The 20097-nt window shown below is 32.3% G+C and overlaps 1 protein-coding gene across 2 annotated transcripts in view; it reads left to right on the forward strand.

The window, feature by feature from the left end:
* The window catches only part of LOC107443599 (E3 ubiquitin-protein ligase MARCHF3-like), a 100378-nt gene that overhangs the window by 76838 nt on the left and 3443 nt on the right, over nt 1-20097 (forward strand). The window contains exons 1-3 of one of the 2 annotated variants that reach the window (XM_016057517.3): nt 14150-14382; nt 17440-17549; nt 19504-19760. In XM_016057517.3, the coding sequence (XP_015913003.2) occupies nt 14238-14382; nt 17440-17549; nt 19504-19760 (512 nt within the window). In that variant the 5' untranslated portion in view covers nt 14150-14237. Of the gene's footprint in view, nt 1-14149; nt 14383-17439; nt 17550-19503; nt 19761-20097 lie in introns of those variants that run through there. The other variant, XM_043047002.2, reaches the window with a different exon arrangement.

Consider the following 20097-nt stretch of genomic DNA (forward strand, 5'->3'; position numbering starts at 1 on the left):
TGGATCATATCAGAACATTATTTTATTTTAATTCTTCAAAAAAGTGATATATTTCTGGATAACGCTTCGTGGTCGCTTCTATACGTTCCATTCTAAATCCGATTTTCTTGATTTTACGGGGTATCATGAATTAAATAACTTAAGCAGGTAGTAAGCAAAATTTTAACGATTATTAAATCATTGTCAAAGTTTCAAACTATAACATATTTAAAAAATTTCAAAATGACTACCTTTGGTTTCAATATAGTTTCTACTTTGGTTTCAATAATATCACAAAATTTTCCGCTATAAGCCGATGCGCACTTTGTAATATTTTGTCCTCTTTCTTGCTCAAGAATTGTTGGAGAAGCCAAAATTCTATCAGATTTTGCACAAACTCTTGTAAATTGATGGATCAAACTGAAAATTCCTTTGGTAAAAGTCTGGTGGTCATTCTTGTGGCATAAGAAGATCAAGAGAAAAATTTTTGTAAAATTTTTTATTTGAAAAAAAAAACTCATTACTTTTAAAATATTGAATTCATTAAAATTTAACTGATTTTTTTCTGAAATATGAAGCATGAAATATGAGGTATGTTAATATGAAGCATGTTAAGCATGATCTGAAATATGAAGCATGTTATATATGCTGTGCTATTCTTAGAATTACTTTACAAATTAAAATATTTTAATCTGGAGCAAATTTTTTTTAAATAATTTTCTGTTTTCCGAAAAAAATATTAGAATTATCTACAGTTTCAACTATAATAGACGACAATAAAATTAACTAAACCTGTTCCTGAAATTTGCGATTAAAGAGATCGAAATGTTGTCATATCAATTCTTATTTTTCTTGATTGATTAAAGTTTATTCACCAAGGGCAAATAATATATTGAATCAAAAGTTACATAATAACCTTCATAGAACGTATACAGTTTTGATTTAATAATTTCAAGAAATTACCTGGTGGGTAAAAAAAAAGATTTGCGTCATCTACAGTTTCATCCATTATATAAAACAATAAAACTACTAAAAACCTCCTTTCTTAAAAATGTAATAAAAAAGACAAAAATGTTTAACAAGTAATTCCTATTTCTCCAGATAATTTTAAAATTAACTCGCCAGTCACCAAGGACAAAAAATAAATTTTATAAAATCTCGTCTAATAACCTTCACCGAACGTATGTAGTTTTAGTCTAATCGCTTAAGAACATTTTTTGTCGAATAAAGAAAAGTATTAGCGTCATGTTACATTTCCAACTAAAAGTCAATAAGATTGCTAAACCCTCGCCTGAAATTTGCAGTAAAGAAAAAAAAAATGTTTAACAAGCAATTCCCATTTATTTTGCCTATTTCAAATTAATTCACCAAGGGGCAAGGAATATATTGTATCCAAACTAATCTAATAACTTTCATAGAATGAACTGAATTTTCGGAATTGGTGTTATGCAATTTTGCGAACAGAATAATTCATAGCTCCCAGGAATGTAAACAAGAAAAGAGGGAATTAATCACGCTGTCCCGATGCTGTTACCATGGTAACCTCATCCAATAAAGTATTCACTTGCTAACGAAATATCTGTGGATGGGTAGAGATAGACAGGATTCCTATATGTGACTAAGCTCGATTCAGGAAAATAAAAATGCATGAATAAATAACGGGAAAAAAGATAACATATGTATCAACTTACCCAACTTTTTATATTTATATTCAATGAGATTCAAGATGCGCGGTTTTATGGAAGTAAATGAAAGCAAACTGATAAATATACCAAGTTCATTTTACAGTCACTAACAAAACATTTACAGATATTTCAACGTTTTTATTTATTTATTTATTTTTTATAACCGTTGTTGAATAGCCATCCTAACGATTACCAATGTTAAACTCCGTAGCCTTGTAATTTTGAACCCAATCCAGAAGACAAGGGGACTCCAGGATTGGGAGAAATTAGCCTTCATGGATGACTTTTTGATGGAACTAACCCGCAATTACTTTACATGGAGAGAAAAACCTCTCATGGTTAGCTTGACGGCAAGAGGACTTTAACCCATGATCCTGTCTGCCACTGAGGATATTTTACGTCAGGACTGTGGTCAGTGCAAGCCGGATGCGGATTTCGTAGCTACCAGCCATCGCTGGGATTGATGTGTTTATTTTATTTTTCATATTTTATATCCGTCGTTGAACCCATTTTTTAGGTTTACGACTACTAATGTTCAACTCCATAGACTTGTAATTTTGAACCACTTCAGAAGACAAGGAGACTCCTGGATCAGTACCCTCAGAGGTAGGATTTGTTACGGGAGCATGGAGGATTTTGTGACCCGACAGACTTAACGTACATCAGTCACCATTTACTACACGGGGAGTCTTCGGTCGGCGGGAATCGAACCCACGACCTCTTGGACACGGGCCCAGTGCCCTACCAACCAGGCTATCCCGGTCCTGACATGTTTATTGATCGAAATATAAATAAATAAAATATTTTAATTGAATTCTTGAGTATTTATAATGCATTAGGGGACTAATCGCCTTTTTTGCTGCCGTTCACTAACACTGATGATGATTTATCTAAGTGCTAATTTTGTTATCTTAAGTGTTTTTAATATAACGTTAAAAATATTCAATGAAAATAAAAATAAAATATTTTAGCAATTTCAATTAATAACAGAATTATAATTTTAAAATTTGAAAAAAAGTCTGCTAAAAATTTAACAAGATATACACAGAGAAAAACTTTTTTTAAAAAAGAAATTTCCCAAAATTTCGCAAAGAACAATATTTGGTACCTAATGAAAAATGTTCAATCTAAGTTTTTGAAAATTTGAAATGTTCAAAAAAAATTTGAATGAAAAGCACTTTTAAGGGCTTTTAAAAAACGAAAATATAAAAAGCATATTTAAGCACTTTTTAAAAACGCTACGCACCCTATTAGACGTGTTACTCCAACGAGCTTATTCACAATTAGATCAAGCAGTTTACACATTATTATACACAAATAGTAAATGAAATTCAGCTTCTTTTCAATTGTTTGGAATACGAGAACATAACCTTCTTAATTTATAACCTGCTTAAAACATTGACCGAATAATTTTAAGTGTATTTCAATAGATTTCATTTTAATAGTGCATAGAAGCAACAATATCTTAATTAATTACAATTTTATAATTACAATTTATTCACAATTACAACTTATTCACAATTATTTTAAAGAAAATAGTATTTTTTACAGTAGGTAAACTAACATTTCCATTATGCTATGATTATCAATTCACTACTGCAATTCAAGCGGCGTGTTACGCCTACGAGTTAATTCTCAATTATCTCAAACAGAATACGTTATTATTATACACAAATAATAAATAAAATTCTACTTCCTTCCGTTTGTTCGCAGCACGATAACACAACTTGCATAATTTATAACCTGCCTAAAACATTGACCGTACAGATTACATCAATATCTTAATAACAATTTATTCATTGTTTTTTTAAGACTAAAATAACTCATCCAGTTCTTTCTTTTTTATCAGTCCAAACACGTTCAACGATCCAATCTATCTCCATTTACCAACGTTAATATGTGTCTCTGTGTAGCTTAACTTGTCGGCTTACGTCACCCATGCACCTAATCCATCTGCATTTGTCTGTCTCCAGTTCTCAATTCTGTGAATTCATCCAAAAAGAGAAAGCAGATCTTCCCAAAGACCTTCACCTTTTTTATCTTCAGAACTTAACCTAAGTTAGAAGATTACCGTCTGATTATGCATTCAATTTTCCAGCGACAGTCTGCTTGTTTTCGGGGCTATATCTCATTTGCATTCATAATTCCTGGGAGTCCGCTAGAAAGAGCTCAGGGTCGTAGAATATGCTAATGAGAATTTTTCTTGACCCGCGCCGCTTTAGACACGCGAAATGTTCCAAAATGAAAAGCCGTTGATTTAATGAAGATGTTAATGTTATTTGCATTGTAATTTAGTGAGGAGCTTTGGCGATAAAAAAGAATACCTTTGGTGTATAAAAGAATGCATGAGATTTCATAAAGTCTGGCGTATGTCAAAAACGAATAAAAATATGTAATTTCTTAAAAATTTTATATTTACGTATAAACCCGTTGTCGTCTGAAATTGAGGCAATGAAAAAAAATCTACATTAATGCAGTGTATATAATTTCTTTTTATTGTTGTCGTTAAATTAGCTCCCAGCTTTCACAAAATTTGCATGCTCTACGATTTAGAAAAAATGTGCTTTGTTGCTTATTTTTATTAAGAAATAATAACTTAAAGCTATAAGAAGTATATATTTTTTTCTGTGAAAGCAATTTGAAGCATAAATATAAGATTGAAGATTAAATGACCTTATATGGTGAAGTAGAAGCTTATTAAAGTTGCGAAAATAATAATATGGGTTCAATTTATCACCGAATTAAAGTTTATTTAAATTTTCACGCTTTTTTAGTTTGTCATAGCACCGATTTTTCTAAGAGTTTATCCGTTCTTTTATTCTGGCTTATAACTGATGATGTAACTAATTATAAGTTTGTGTAAAAACATATTTAGGGGTTAAAATATGCTAAAAAATACATCAGAACAAAAAATGCCCAAAGTAGCCATAATTAAAGTAAAGGTGTTAAAAGCCTGATAACAAGATAGTTGCTGTAACAAGTTTGCACTAGACATTCTGGAAAATCAAATTTAAAGAGAAAAAATAATTCCGATTTTTGCCAACAGAGATTAAATTAGCGCCGTATGATATTTTTAATTCAAAATCGGTGTAAAACAAGTACAGTTTTACATTCATTTACAAATTTTAAGCCAAGACTCAATCTTAATGGTTCTAGGAGCTAAACTTAAATAGGTTAATTATTCAACAACGAAAAAAAAACGATAGTTTAACTTACTATATCAGATATAAAAGTGCTCTTTCTTGGAATAAATTTACTTTTTTCTCAAACTTTTAAATATAAGTAAGCAACTTTTTTTTTAAATTCTATAACTCAGAAATTATTCTACCGATTACTTTCAGGTTTTGTATTTTGTCATTTAAAAATACATTCTTTAAAATTATATAAAAATTTGTAAACCTTACAATTTAAAAAAATTTTTCGGGTATTTTTAAATAAATTAATAAGATATAATAGATAATAAACAAACTATTTGGCGCATGGAGTTATCTTTGGATCAGCACATTTTATAATCACGCGCAAAATAATTTTGATTCACTTCATTAGAATTGAAATAACGGTTTAATAACGTATATTTATTTATGCACAAATTCAATAATTTCAAAAAATATTGTTTTCTCAATGTCACAAAAAAAAACTAAATTTTAAAATTTTAAATACAAAATATTACTTCTTAAATCATCCTTCACGCTCATAAATACGAAACAATAATCTTTCATAAAACAAAGCCTTTTTAATTTATTAAGTGCTTTTAGTTTTAACGGAGCAATTAGGAAACAGAATAGAAAGGGCTAACTCCTTATCTTGAAGATTATTTACGATTTGTTTAACATCATACAAAACATGTTGTTAAAACCCTTGCCGCCTCTTTTACAAATGAATACTAAAAGCCTCATTAAGATAAGTATTCATTTCGCTCGAGCAATGTCCTGGCACGCAGTTTTTAGTTCGTAAAGTTGTAGTTATTGTGTCTGTACTCAACTGTTTCGGAGAGTGAGCACATAAAATTTTCGTTTTTTAATGAGGAAGTGAAATTATGAGCCTTTATACTCAAATTTCTTAAAAATAAATGTATTTAATATGATTCTTTATTCATTTAATGTTCTTATGCATTCTGAATGCAGAATTTCCGAGAGCATATTTATTAAGCATATTATGCCGAGAGTAGATTATGTGAATTAAATTTAGACTTTATTGTTATCAGGGTGTTGTATTTCAATGTATTCAGAACTGATGGTATGAGGGGCTCTGTCTAAAAATGTGCTAACTTAAGAGGCTCTTGTCATCTTGAGTTTTAGTTTAAATTTTTGATTTTGATTTTCTTCACATTTTTTTGTACTTTATAAACTTTTGATGATATAGCATTATTCGACAAGCACAATACCTTTAAAAAAAAAAAAACTGGAAAATAAAAGGGTTGACCCAATCTCATACACTAAAAATTTTCAGCAGATGGCGCTGCGATAGCAGAGAAAAAATAATAACTTTTTTCCCCCTCAAAACTTTCAAATTAGTTGGAGGTTGGAATTAAGATTTAAGATGCGTCTTTCCGCAATAAACTTTTTAATAAACGAAATTCATTATCATTTTTTATAAATTAATCATCTTTTATACATTGTAGATTAAAAATAATAAATGTTTATTCAGAATTAATAAGATGTAAGTAATACCACCGCCTCATCTCCATAATATCTATCCACAACAAGAAAACACGGCTGTCCATAGAAAAAGGTAAGTTGAAACTTACCATTATCTTTGACATGAAGAAACATGAATATATTAGAGTGAACAGGGATCGCTTAATTAAATGACGAGATATTAGAGCTTAATAATTTTTAGAACTTCTATGGAATTTTATTTAAAACTTTAAAGCAATAAAAATACGTGATTCAGGGTTTCAATTCAGTCATTTAAAACTACATATTTGTCGGTTTTTAGGTTTTCAAAATTTCAAATTTATTGCACTTTAAAATAATGAAAACTGATTTAGACAATGCTTGAGGATTGTAGTCCCGCAGTGAACTGATCTTAAAGACACGGTTTCCAGTAGAACACCGTAGTCAAGCATCACTGGCTGAGGTCAGTAAGCGGGTGGTTGACCATTTGTATCAGACTACGAGGGGACCGAGGTTGGGCGGTATTTGTCCCCGTTAAACTGTTCTACCATAAAGTTCTCGACTTCGCGTGCAGATCATCGGGGTACCAAAGCAGGGGAGTCACCCCCTCTGCAGAGGATCAAAATTGCGATGGCATGTCTTCGGATCATCCTCTGGGATGCTTCCCAGGCCGTCGCCAATCGCCCATTGTGCAGCTCTAGTGCGACGTAAATAAAGTACCTACCTTAAAAATTTTAATAACGTAAATTCCACAGAAACAAAAATATTTATATAAAATCTAAAAAGAAACAAATATATACTATCTAGCTACCTATCAAAAACTGCTGTTTGTAGAACTTTTTAGGAATAATTTTGTTCAAAAAAATTGAAAGAGATCTAAAATACTACACACTTTATATCCCAAATTCCAGGTGAATATTAAGTGACTTCCTTGCTTTTTACATTCATTGGAAATTACCGCGAATATCGTAAATATCAATCTTCAATTTATTTGCTAAAATTAAATGAGGAAGTTTAAATGCAGATTTGGAATTTTCCTTCCCCATCTTCTTCCATTTGACAGATTTGAAGGTAGGTAGATACTTTATATATGTTGCACCAGAGCTGCACAATGGGCTATTGGTGACTGACTGGGAAACATCCCTATCCGAAGACATGCCATTGCAATTTTGATCCTCTGCAGAGGGGATGGCTCTCCTGCTTTGGTAGCCCGACGACCTGCGTGTGAAGTCGAGCTTTTTACGGTAGAACAGTTTAACGAGGACCAATACCGCACAACCTCGGTCCTTTCGCAGTCTGATAAAAGCGGTCACCCACCCGCTTACTGACCTCAGGCAGTGATGCTTGACTCCGGTGTTCTACTGGGAACCGTGTCTTTACAATCACTGCTGGACTAGATTTGAAGAAAGGAGAAAGGCTTCTTAACAGTTAAAAATAATTGTTATAGAATTACAACAGTAAAAAAGATATAACAAGTGTTAAAAAGTTTTTTCATAACACGACAGAGCCTCCGAAAAACAATCTTAAGGGTGGTCATTACAGATCGATGGTGACCATCACGCAAAATATTTGAATAATTGAAATTTAATCAATTGAATGTTACGTTTCAAAAATATTTTTATTCGAATTTTTTACAAAAACGTTTTTCATCGATTTGAATAGATCAGATAAAGCAATAACTTCTAAGAGGCTTTCACAGTTAGTGAACAAAAACTTCCTGGCTAATGGAATGTTCCAGAATAAAAGATGAAAATATTCTCTTCTCAAACATTTATTTTAGAAAGTGTAAAACAATAAAAGAATAATAAAACTTGTCAAGGTTTCAGGCGTCTTCCGACAAACGAACAAATAGAAGAAATAAGTTTCATTCAATAAAATATCATTCTTAGAAACAATTTTATTTTTTACTTTTATTGCACTAAGAAATTCCTTTCTATTTCACGATATAGCCCCCTCCTATTTTTTTTTTAACTTACTAATATTCAATTGATATTTTAATTTGCGCATTTTGCTATTCTATTTAATTTCACAGACTTTTATTTGTTTTTTTTTTCATTAATGAATTATGGAATATCTGTTTAAGTCTAATTTTTCCTTCCATTTTCCAATTTAATTCCCCTCCCCCCCTATTTTTTGAAAAGGTGTTCATTTTAATTTGCGTTTCTTACTATTCGAATTAATTTAATTAATAATAATTTTTATTTGCATCCTATTTATGATTCTAGAGTATTTGGTTCTATCGATTTAGATAGCACTTCCTTCCTATTTTCAATTCAATCTTAACCCCCAACCCCTATTTTTTTTTTAAACTTCCTGATATTTTGGGCTCATACTTATATTCGCGCATCTTACAATTATAATCAATTTACTTAATGTTCATTATTTTTTTCTTTTCCATTTGTGGATTAAAGATTACCTATTTCAAACCATAATTATCGGAATACTAATTACTGGAAAATTCCTTTTCATTTTTAAATTAAATTTTTCTTCATTATTATTCAAATTAATTGAAATTATTCAAATTTTTTTTTATTTATTTTAGGAGCTGTGATTTTAATTACTTTCTATGTTTANATATATAAGGAGAGAGAGAGAGAGATTATTAAGTAACTGTCTTATTTTTATACTTAATACTATCATTTTTATTGTGTAATGTATCTACCACTACAAATACAATTCTCTAGTATATAAGATATATTAACTTGATTCCATGATGGGGTACCTTTTCATAGATGAAGGTTGACATTGTCGAATTCTACTCTCTCCACTTTGGTGACCCGGACGTGATATTAACTCGATTCTATGGTGGGGTACCTTTTCATAGATGAAGTTTGACATTGTCCATAGCTACCATCACCACATTGGTGATCTGGGGACGTGATGTGCCTTTGGACACGCCTACCTTGACGGAAACTTCCACTTCGGTTTAAACACGTCTATTTTGACAGTAACGCCCACTTCGATCTGAATACGCCTACTTCTATGGATGGTCCACATTGAACAGTTGACTTACTGTTTGTGACTGCTACATTGACCACCTCGTGCTGTTGCTACTTAGTCTCGATCACACACAACGTCGACCTGTATACCACTTGACTGCTAATAGTAACACAGGAGCAACCACGACCATGAACTTAATACACCTCTCACAATCAGCACTCATACGGTGATCTTAGCACAGCTCTACCGGCTTCTCACAAAGCATCAATGAATCAACTAGTGGTATCCGTTCATCGAATTCTATCACAGCTATAATTCTGGAGGCGGAGTACTGTAGTGTATCTACCACTACAAAAATACAATTCCCTAGTATATAAGATATATTAACTTGATTCCATGATGGGGTACCTTTTCATAGATGAAGGTAGACATTGTCGAATTCTACTCTCTCCACAATTGCTACAGATATCGACGTTATTTATTCATTTATTTTTGTTACATTGGCTCAGTTAAGATCATGCATGTCCGAAATTGATTCTTTTGCTAAGAGAACATACATTTTAATAGTATTAATATAAAAGTGCGTTATATGGCATAATTTATTTAAATTCCTACTACTAGACAGAATTATAAATTTACTTTAATATATTTACGGTGAATTTAAATTTAGACTTTATTGTTATCAGGGCTTTAGATATTTGTTGTGTTCCAATGCATTCAGAACTGATGGTATGGAGGGCTCTGTCTAAAAATGTGCTAAACTTAAGAGGCTCTCGTCATCTTGAGTTTTAGTTTAAATTTTTGATTTTTATTTTCCTCACATTTTTTTGTACTTTACAAACTTTTGATGAGATAGCATTATTCGACTGCACAATACCTTTAAAAAAAATCTGGGAAATAGAGGGGTTGACCTAAGCCCTCACATAAAAACTGTCAGCAGATGGCATTGCGATCGCAGAAAAAAAATAATAACTTTTTTTCCCCTCAAAACTTTCAAGTTAGTTGGAGGTTGGAATTAAGATTTAAGATGCGTCTTTCCGCAATAAACTGTTATTAACTTTCAACTGTTATTAACTTTTTAATAAAAGAAATTCATTATCATTTTTAATAAATTAATCATCTTTTGTACATTGTGGATTAAAAATAATAAATGTTTATTCAGAATTAATAAGATGTAATACCACCGCCTCATCTCCATAATATCTATCTACAACAAGAAAACACCGTAGAAAAAGGTAAGTTGAAACTTACCATTATATTTGACATTAAGAAACATGAATATATTAGAGTAAACAGGGGTCACTTAATTAAATGAGGAGAAATAGAGCTTAATAATTTTTAGAACTTCTATGGAATTTTACTTAAAACTTTAAAGCAATAAAAATACGTGATTCGGGGTTTCCATTCAGTCATTTAATTAAATGAGGAGAAATTAGAGCTTAATAATTTTTAGAACTTCTATGGAATTTTATTTAAAACTTTAAAGCAATAAAAATACGTGATTCAGGGCTTCAATTCAGTCATTTAAAACAATATATTTGTCGGTTTTTAGATTTTTAAAATTTCACATTTATTGCACTTTAAAATAATGAAAGCTGATTTAGACGATGCTTGAGGATTGTAGTCCCTGATCGTAAAGACCCGGCTCCCAGTAGAACACCGAAGTCAAACATCACTGGCTGAGGTCAGTAAGCTGGTGGGTGACCATTTGTATCAGTCTACGAAGGGACCGAGGTTGTGGTATTGGTCCCCGTTAAACTGTTCTACCCATAGATTTCTACCATAAAGACCTCGACTTTGCGTGCAGATCATCAGGCTACCAAAGCAGGGGAGCCATCCCCTCTGCAGAGGATCAAAATTGCGATGGCATGTCTTCGGATCATCCTCTGGCATGCTTCCCAGACCGTCGCCAATAGCCCATTGTGCAGCTCCAGTGCAACGTAAATAAAGTACCTACCTTAAAAATTTTAATAACGTAAATTCCTCAGAAACAAAGATATTTATAAAAAAGCTAAAAAGAAACAAATACATACAATTTTACTGCATATCAAAAACTGCTTTTTTCGGAACTTCCTAGGAATAATTTTGTCAGAAAAAATCGAAAGAGAATCTAAAATACCACACGCTTTATATCCCGAATTCTAGGTGAATATAAAGTGACTTCCTTGTTTTTTACATGCATTGAAAATTTCCGCGAACATAGTAAATATCAATCATCAATTTATTTGCTAAAATTAAATGAAGAAGTTTAAATGCAGATTTAAAATTTTCCTTCCCCGTCTTCTTCTATTTGACAGATTTGAAGGTAGATGTTGTTGTTGTTGTTAATTTACGTCGCACTAGAGCTGCTGCACAATGGGCTATGATTTGAAGGTAGATAGGTACCTTATTTATGTGGCCCTAGAGCTGCACAATGGTCTATTGGCGACTGTCTGGGAAACATCCCTATCCGAAGACATGCCATTGCAATTTTGATCCTCTGCAGAGGGGATGGTTTTCCTGCTTTGATAGCCCGACGACCTGCGCGTGAAGTCGAGCTTTTTACGGTAGAACAGTTGAACGAGCAACCTCGGTCCTTTCATAGTTTGATCAAAGTGGTCACCCACTCGCTTACTGACCGCAGACAGTGATGCTCGGCTTCGGTGTTCTACTGGGAACCGACTCTTTAGGCACTGCTGGACTAGATTTGAAGGAGAAAGAAAGGCTTCTTAACAGTTAAAAATAATTGTTACAGAATCACAACAGTAAAAAGATATAACAAGTGCTAAAAACACATCAAATCATAACACGACAGAGCCTTCGAAAAACAATTTTAAGGGTGGTCATTACGGATCGATGGTGACCATCACGCAAAATATTTGAATAATTGAAATTTAATCAATTGAATGTTACGCTTCAAAAATAATTTTATTCGAATTTTTACAAAAACGTTTTTCATCGATTTGAATAGATCAGATAAAGAAATAACTTCTAAGAGGCTTTCACAGTTAGTGAACAAAAACTTCCTGGCTAATGGAATATTCCAGAATAAAAGATGAAAATATTCTCTTCTCAAACATTCATTTTAGAAAGTGTAAAACAATAAAAGAATAATAAAACTTGTCAAGGTTTCAGGCGTCTTCCGACAAACGAACAAATAGAAGAAATAAGTTTCATTCAATAAAATATCATTCTTAGAAACAATTTTATATTTTACTTTTATTGCACTAAGAAATTCCTTTCTATTTCACGATATAGCCCCCTCCTATTTTTTTTTTAACTTACTAATATTCAATTGATATTTTAATTTGCGCATTTTGCTATTCTATTTAATTTCACAGACTTTTATTTGTTTTTTTTTTCATTAATGAATTATGGAATATCTGTTTAAGTCTAATTTTTCCTTCCATTTTCCAATTTAATTCCCCTCCCCCCCTATTTTTTGAAAAGGTGTTCATTTTAATTTGCGTTTCTTACTATTCGAATTAATTTAATTAATAATAATTTTTATTTGCATCCTATTTATGATTCTAGAGTATTTGGTTCTATCGATTTAGATAGCACTTCCTTCCTATTTTCAATTCAATCTTAACCCCCAACCCCTATTTTTTTTTTAAACTTCCTGATATTTTGGGCTCATACTTATATTCGCGCATCTTACAATTATAATCAATTTACTTAATGTTCATTATTTTTTTCTTTTCCATTTGTGGATTAAAGATTACCTATTTCAAACCATAATTATCGGAATACTAATTACTGGAAAATTCCTTTTCATTTTTAAATTAAATTTTTCTTCATTATTATTCAAATTAATTGAAATTATTCAAATTTTTTTTTATTTATTTTAGGAGCTGTGATTTTAATTACTTTCTATGTTTATTAATGTTAATTTATTATTTTCAATAAACTACACTTCGCCTAATTTGATTCAAGTACTATTTATTTCAGTTTTATTATTTATAAATCCTTAATTACAGGTTAATAATAAATTAATGAAATTGTTTTTTTTCCAATGCCCACCCAATTGACACTCGTCATTCAAGTATCAGTAAGACAGATTTGTTGGCTCCTCTTTCAGGGTCACCATATTAGGTGGGCCAATGTTGTTCCAACAGTAAGGACAGATAGTACAGAGAATGAAAAAACATCCATGTCTTGTCCGAGATTCGAAACCAGGACCTTTCTGATGTGAGGTCAGATCTCTGACTTCTACACAGTCCGGTCGGCATTAATCTAGCTATAAATGAGAGGTTTCGAACATGATTTTTTTTGGTGAAGTAAGAAAAGGAGTTTATTAAGAAACATCGCCGAGTGTGGTGACTAAAACGCTATCTTACTTTTTGGCAACCCTAATCAGATGAAAAACTAAATAATATCACTTATTTCTTTGGTAGATAGTAGCTTTTTTGTTGGCATTTTAACAAAAAAATTGAAGTTGAAGTCTTCTTCTTCTTTCAAATCCCCATTTCTAGCCTAGCTAGACAAGGTCCATAAGTTTGCTCACCTTCAAAAAGTCTAAAATAAGTAAGGGTCTTTCTATAAGGTCTTGTTTTAAAAGACCGAGGCAGTCCAGTAGATGTTCAGGGGATGCCTGGGCCGAAGAGCACTTGGTACAGAGGACAAAACACTTTTCTCCTCCAGAGTACCTCAGTGGACCTATTCATAGTGGGGTAATGGGAGCCTGCAGACTTTAGCTGGGCATCCTGGAGTGGCCTTCACGCCTTGGGTGGCCCTACCAGGAGTAAAACTCTCGACGTACTTCACCCACTCCGACCAGGGTCACTCCCTCGACACGTTGAGAAGCTGAAGTAATTGTCTTTGGTAACGTTCATTTAAGTACAATTTTTTTTTTTAAATTCCGTCATGTGCAGAAGTTTATTTTTAAAGGCTAGCGTAAGTAAAATTTGGAAATACACAATTCGTTAAAATTTCGTAAATAATGTTTTTTTAAGTGGAAAAAATGTAAAGGGCGAACGTTTGGATTTTAGTATTTAGATTCTTATTTTTAAAATAAAACGTTGAAATCAAGCTTAAAATGTCTAAAGAACATGACATTCTAATCCCAAACATATCATATCCTGCAACTTTGCAAGCTAGTAATCTGGAAGATAACCCGACTTGTAGGATTTGTTATGGTGGTCCAAACATTGGCCGACTTTTGAAACCGTGTAAATGCAAAGGTACATTATATTATTAATTAAAATATACATTTACAAAGTGCCACTCGCCAATCTCGCTGTATGCATTCTTTTTATTTAAAAAGTATTTCCTAACGTTAAACCACAAATATTGGTACTTAAGCATTATCCCATCGATCACTTTCGCCAACACCATGCCTAACTCCTTTTAATATCTCTCAAATTTGTTTTTACATAATAGACCACAAGAAAATAAACAAAATACAAATATAGCTTATTGCATTGCAAAAATGAGGAAATATTTAAATTTGAACCACTTCCAAATTGGTCATCAGATGTGACGAAAATGGTCAATCGGTTAACACGCTGTTGTTGTTGTTGCTAATTCCCATCTGGTCTGACGGGGTCAGACCAGATCAATAAATCCGTTGACATTAAGAAAATCCGAAACCAGAATGGGAGATGAATGAATGTCGTTCCAGTCCAGCCCTAAACAGTTCAAGATATGCTCAGGTGATGCCTGGTTTTGTTGGCATTTAGGGCAAAGAGGAAAGATCTTTTGATTTGCAGAAAATGTGAGACTTTTCAGGTGTCCACTGGCCAGTCGGGATAGGCAGGTGTTGGTTTGCCTGTCACCAGGGAGAGATAGAGAGAGTCCTGGTCTTTTTGCTTTATACCAGTAGTGAATAGGTGGAAGCAGCCACTTTTGTTTGTTCTGGGCCTTTTGCCTTGCAAAAAGTTCAAGGTATGTAAGCTCTGAGGTGGAGGGGACTGGATGGTCTAGTCCCTTCTTTGCGAGAGTGTCAGCCAACTCGTTGCCGTGGATATCAACGTGGAACGGAATCCATTGAAAGTGGACCTCATGCTGCTGGGAAATGAGCTTTACTTTTTGTAAGATCGAAAAACTGGTTTTATCTCCAATGAGGGCCCAAGGTTAATACGTTAAGTAACTAAGTATTTTTTATAGGATGTACGTCTCAGTTATTGGGTAAAATCCTAGTAAAGGTTACACGTTTGGTACAATTTTGAAAAATGTCGCCAATGTCGAAACAAAACGCTCTCGAATTTACAAGTTTCAATCTCAACCGCAAAATCACACCACGAATTCCGAAATGCAAAATGGCTAAAACTCAACCCAGCAACTACAGATTGCAAACTTTATCGTCTTCCCAAATAGCGCCAATGTCTCCGTGTAAAGTATACTAGGATGAAGCCCAGTTACTAAACTCATGGACATCATGGTGGACCTTAGGACGCTAATTGTTTTTCCAATAAAAATTGCAGTATTTTTTGTTAAAGTATTGTAGCAAACCTGCTTCGGTAAAAACTGGCAAAAACTGGCAATATTTTTTGCGCCAATTGTGTTTACGTGCAACACCCTGCCAAATAAAATGGGACCACATAAACAAAGGAGAACTAAAGCAAAAGTAAAACATAAAAAAAATTATAATCCGAATAAAATGCATATTATATCAAAATAAAACAAGGAAATTACGTAAAAATAAGAATCCGTGTTATCTAATATGCACAGTAAAAATTTCGACTTAGCTTTTTTATATTATTCTGTGCGGGTTGCAACATATTGGTGACTAATTTGACGATAATGCAAAAGCAGCCTCAAAATATAGTCTTAACTCTGCTAAATATGTTAATTTTAAATCTGACCACAATGCAAATAGATTATCGCTACATTGTTGAACTTGTTTACAATATGGACGAAGAAATTAAGGCAACGCTTTCGCTGATTTAGGATGCTCTAACCAAATCGAGTAAAATAATCAAAATTAAAAGCTATAATCACAAAAATGAACTAAAAATTCTTAAATTTGGTCAATTCAATTACAATTTTCTTTTATTGTTCTTTTTATTTTAGATTTGTAGTGATTAAAAATTTGTGATCTTTGCTTCTAAACTTACTTTGTCCCTTTCTTTGTACAACTTATGACACTAATTATACTATCACTAACTGCTTGTTGACAATCACGATAGAGAGAGTAGTACTGCGTTGAATACTTAACCATTTTAAAGCCTTGCTGACGTGATTTTTTCCGTCCTTTTTTTTCAAGCATTTGCAATTATTTCTTCTGAGAGTAACTTTGCAAAGAGTAAAGAAAAGCATTGCCTTCAAGAGCCAGTTGTGGGCCAGGGAAGTTTATGTTCTCCGATTTCACGACCAATGGCATGATTGTGTCAACGTGGTCAGCATTGCGCACAGGTCAACTTTACTTCCACGACGAGCTGGTACTCATTGATCCGAAGTTGGGAGAGTTTCATGCCGCCACTGGGATTTGAAACTCTGGTTTTAACAGTAACACAATAACAGTTCAATGCCTTTTCCACTCAGTCATCGTGGTTCATAAACTTTCTAATTGCCTGTTATCAAAATATATTTTAACAAAATGAATGCAACCCTAAAAGTGAAGATCAGTTCAACACACATGTAAAAAACCCAGTCCTGCTAGATCCTAGGTTTAGGGCTAGTTACAGTATAGATACTATAGAGCGGAATTAACTTTTGGTTACTGGCCACAAGGTGACTTAATCTGATTAAAAAGGTCAGCAGTTGCCACCTGATCGCCACTTATTTCTTCAAAAATGCACCCATATGCATTTTTTTTTATGAATCGAATTTTCGAGAATATTTTATTATATTCTGAAAATTACTTTATTTCAGATTTCTTTCTCAAAATTTTTCTTTATTTTAGAAATGGATCTTGTAATGTTTGATATAGTTTGAGAAATGTTTCAAAAGAAATGCCTTATCATAAATCATGTATCATTTCATCATAAACATTTGGGGATATTTTCTTGAATGTTCAAAAGAAATGCCTTATCATAAATAATGATACCATTATTATCACTTTATCATAAACATTTGGGGATATTTTCTTGAATGTTCAAAAGAAATGACTTATCATAAATCATGATACCATTCTTATTATTTTATCATGAACGTTTAGGGACATTTTCTGGAATGTTGACACTGACAAATTATTTAAAATTAAAAAAGTCTATATTTAATGAAAGTTTCAATTTCTTTTTTGAATAAAAAGTTTGCAAAGTTAAGCCATATTTTTTTTTTGCATTTTGTTTCATCAGGAACAATAGAATATGTCCACGGACGGTGCTTGGAGTTATGGCTTGAAACAACAGAACATAAAAAGTGTGAGCTTTGTCATTATCTTTTTAAAACTAGAAAAGTTCAAAAAGTAAGTAAAATAAATGGATTAGTAATGATATTAGTAATGATACTTTTCATAGTAATAATGCNTTTTTTTTTTTTTTTTTTTTTTTTTTTTTTTTTTTTTTTTTTTTTTTTTTTTTTTTTTTTTTTTTTTTTTAACATAATCAGAGCAATTACCCATACACATGCCCTGTCAGTGACAGGGCATGATTTCATTTTTCAAAATCAACAGCAAAATTTGTTAATACTCAATACAACTAGCAAAATCAGGTTTCATGCAAATATTTTTTAAAGCAGTGCCCCAATGCATTTTGCGATGCAGAAAATTCAACATAATCATTGCTGTGTGACTTATTGCAATGAAGCGATCACCGAATGGTCAATTTTAAATATTTATACTCCTTCGAAGGTTTAAATACTCAAGTGCGTTATTTCGAATAAGTCGGTAGTAATAATAACGAATTTAAAATTTCGAGATTTTAAAAACGGTGCAGAAATTGCCGTAAGACAACTATAATAAGTGCCGAGAAAATTATTCAAAAATGACGTTGGTTTCCAACGGCATAGTCGCGAATTGAGCACGTCAAAATGTGATTATTCAAATTTGAAATTCCAGTGTCTTAATAATATATTAAAAATATCGTTGTTATGGTCGGGCAATGGAGTAAGAGAATGACGTAAAAATCACCAATTAAGCACATCAAAAGGTCATTACTCAAATTCAAAATTGAGGTGTCGAAACATCGCATTAAGAAAAAAATCGGATTTTTCTTTATAAATAAAATCATATTGAAAAGGCCGAAGAATTAATCATAAATATCTCCTAAAATGAGGGGAATTTACAACGAAATCCTCGCAAATTGAGTACGTCAAGAAATTATTTCTCAAATTTGAAATTCACGTTTCGTGCTAACATTCTATTAAAGACATTGGAATTTTGACATTGGAATAATGTTATAAAAGAGAAAAATAGCTAAAATTATTGCCAAGAAAACGATCAGAAAACGACATGGATTAACGACAGAATAGCAGTGAATCATGAGCATCAAAATTTGATTACTTTAATTCGAACTTCGGGTGTCGCAATATTATTGCATTACAAATATTGAAATTTGAAAACAGAAATAAACGATAATCACTAAGGTCAAAAAGTGATAACTCTAATTCGATATTCGCGCGTACTAACAACATGACATTTAAGATATCGGAATTTGAAAAATCCCACAATAAAAGACAATTAAACGATCGAAAATCCAGACCGGTAGAAGTTATTAGTAATTTTTGCTACTGAGTTTTCTGTAAATAGGATTTGGTTTTTTGGCGACCAGACGGTCGAGCGGTTAGCGTGTCTGACTGCGAAGCTAATGGCTGCTGGTTCGAATCCTGCTCAGGGCACGGATGTTTCTCTCTGCTTGTGTTGTTCTCTATTGTGCGATGTGTGAATGTGGCCCACCCTATAAACAGGTATCTGTGGCAGGGTGGCGTGGGTAATGTTGCTCGCCTCAGTGACTTAGGTTCACAGGTGCCCACTGGGTAACGTTAAATGATTAATACTTCCGACATCTTCCTAGGCGAAGGACGGAAAAGTTCAGTGCCAGGCATTAGAAAAAAGAAAGAAAAAAAAGAAGGATTTGGCTTTTTTTAACTAGCAATTTGTTGCTTGCTAGTCACGGAATTGTTTCGTTAAAAATAATATTTTGAAACAAAATCAAAACTGGCTAAATCGCCAGCTTGTCTGATGGTAAATGTGTTCTTTTTAATTGTAATCTTCTGATAAACATAATTAAAACAGTAAAAACTACTATTTTGACCCTCTTCATTGCTTGCGTGTACTTTATAACTCTCTTGTCATCAAATACTTTTGATCCATTCGACTACTTAATGAACATAGAGCAGTTTTTAAAAGCATATCACATTTTTTATATTATGTTACTAATTTTGGAAGTTTCTTCATGTAAATAAATCTATTTCTTTGATAGAGTTGTTTGGAATGGTTCGTACATCCTGTCACAGAAAACTACAGAACAAAGCGAATGGAATACATATTGGCTTTCGCTTCCTTCACCTCCTCAGTCATTGTTCTGATATGGTTAATATGGAGATTTCTCTACCGCATTCTTTTTAACAGTGTCCAAGAATACAAGTTAACCCTACACTTTGTGTCTGCAGTGATATTACTCGCATCCATTTTGACGTATGCCTTGTTGTATATCATATGGACCATTTGGTGCATAAGGTAGATTTTTTTTATGGATTTGTAAAAGTTTTGATACATTTAATAATGAGCATCGAATATTCAGCCTGTGTTATAATCAAAGGCCTTATTGTATATGTTTTCAGAATCCTCATGTGTTTTTCGAAACCTTATATATCCTTGAATCCTTATTGTATACATTTTTAGGATTCTTATTGCATATGTTGTAGAATCCTTATGAATTATATGTATTTAGAAAATTCCTTATATGTATTTAGAAATCCATATAAATCCTTATATTATATATTATCCTTAGAATCTTTATATGTATTTATAAATTCTTATGTATATATTTTATCCTTAGAATCCTTATATGTAT

The sequence above is a fragment of the Parasteatoda tepidariorum genome, chromosome 8 (assembly GCF_043381705.1).
Source record: "Parasteatoda tepidariorum isolate YZ-2023 chromosome 8, CAS_Ptep_4.0, whole genome shotgun sequence".
Taxonomy (NCBI): Eukaryota; Metazoa; Arthropoda; class Arachnida; order Araneae; family Theridiidae; genus Parasteatoda; species Parasteatoda tepidariorum.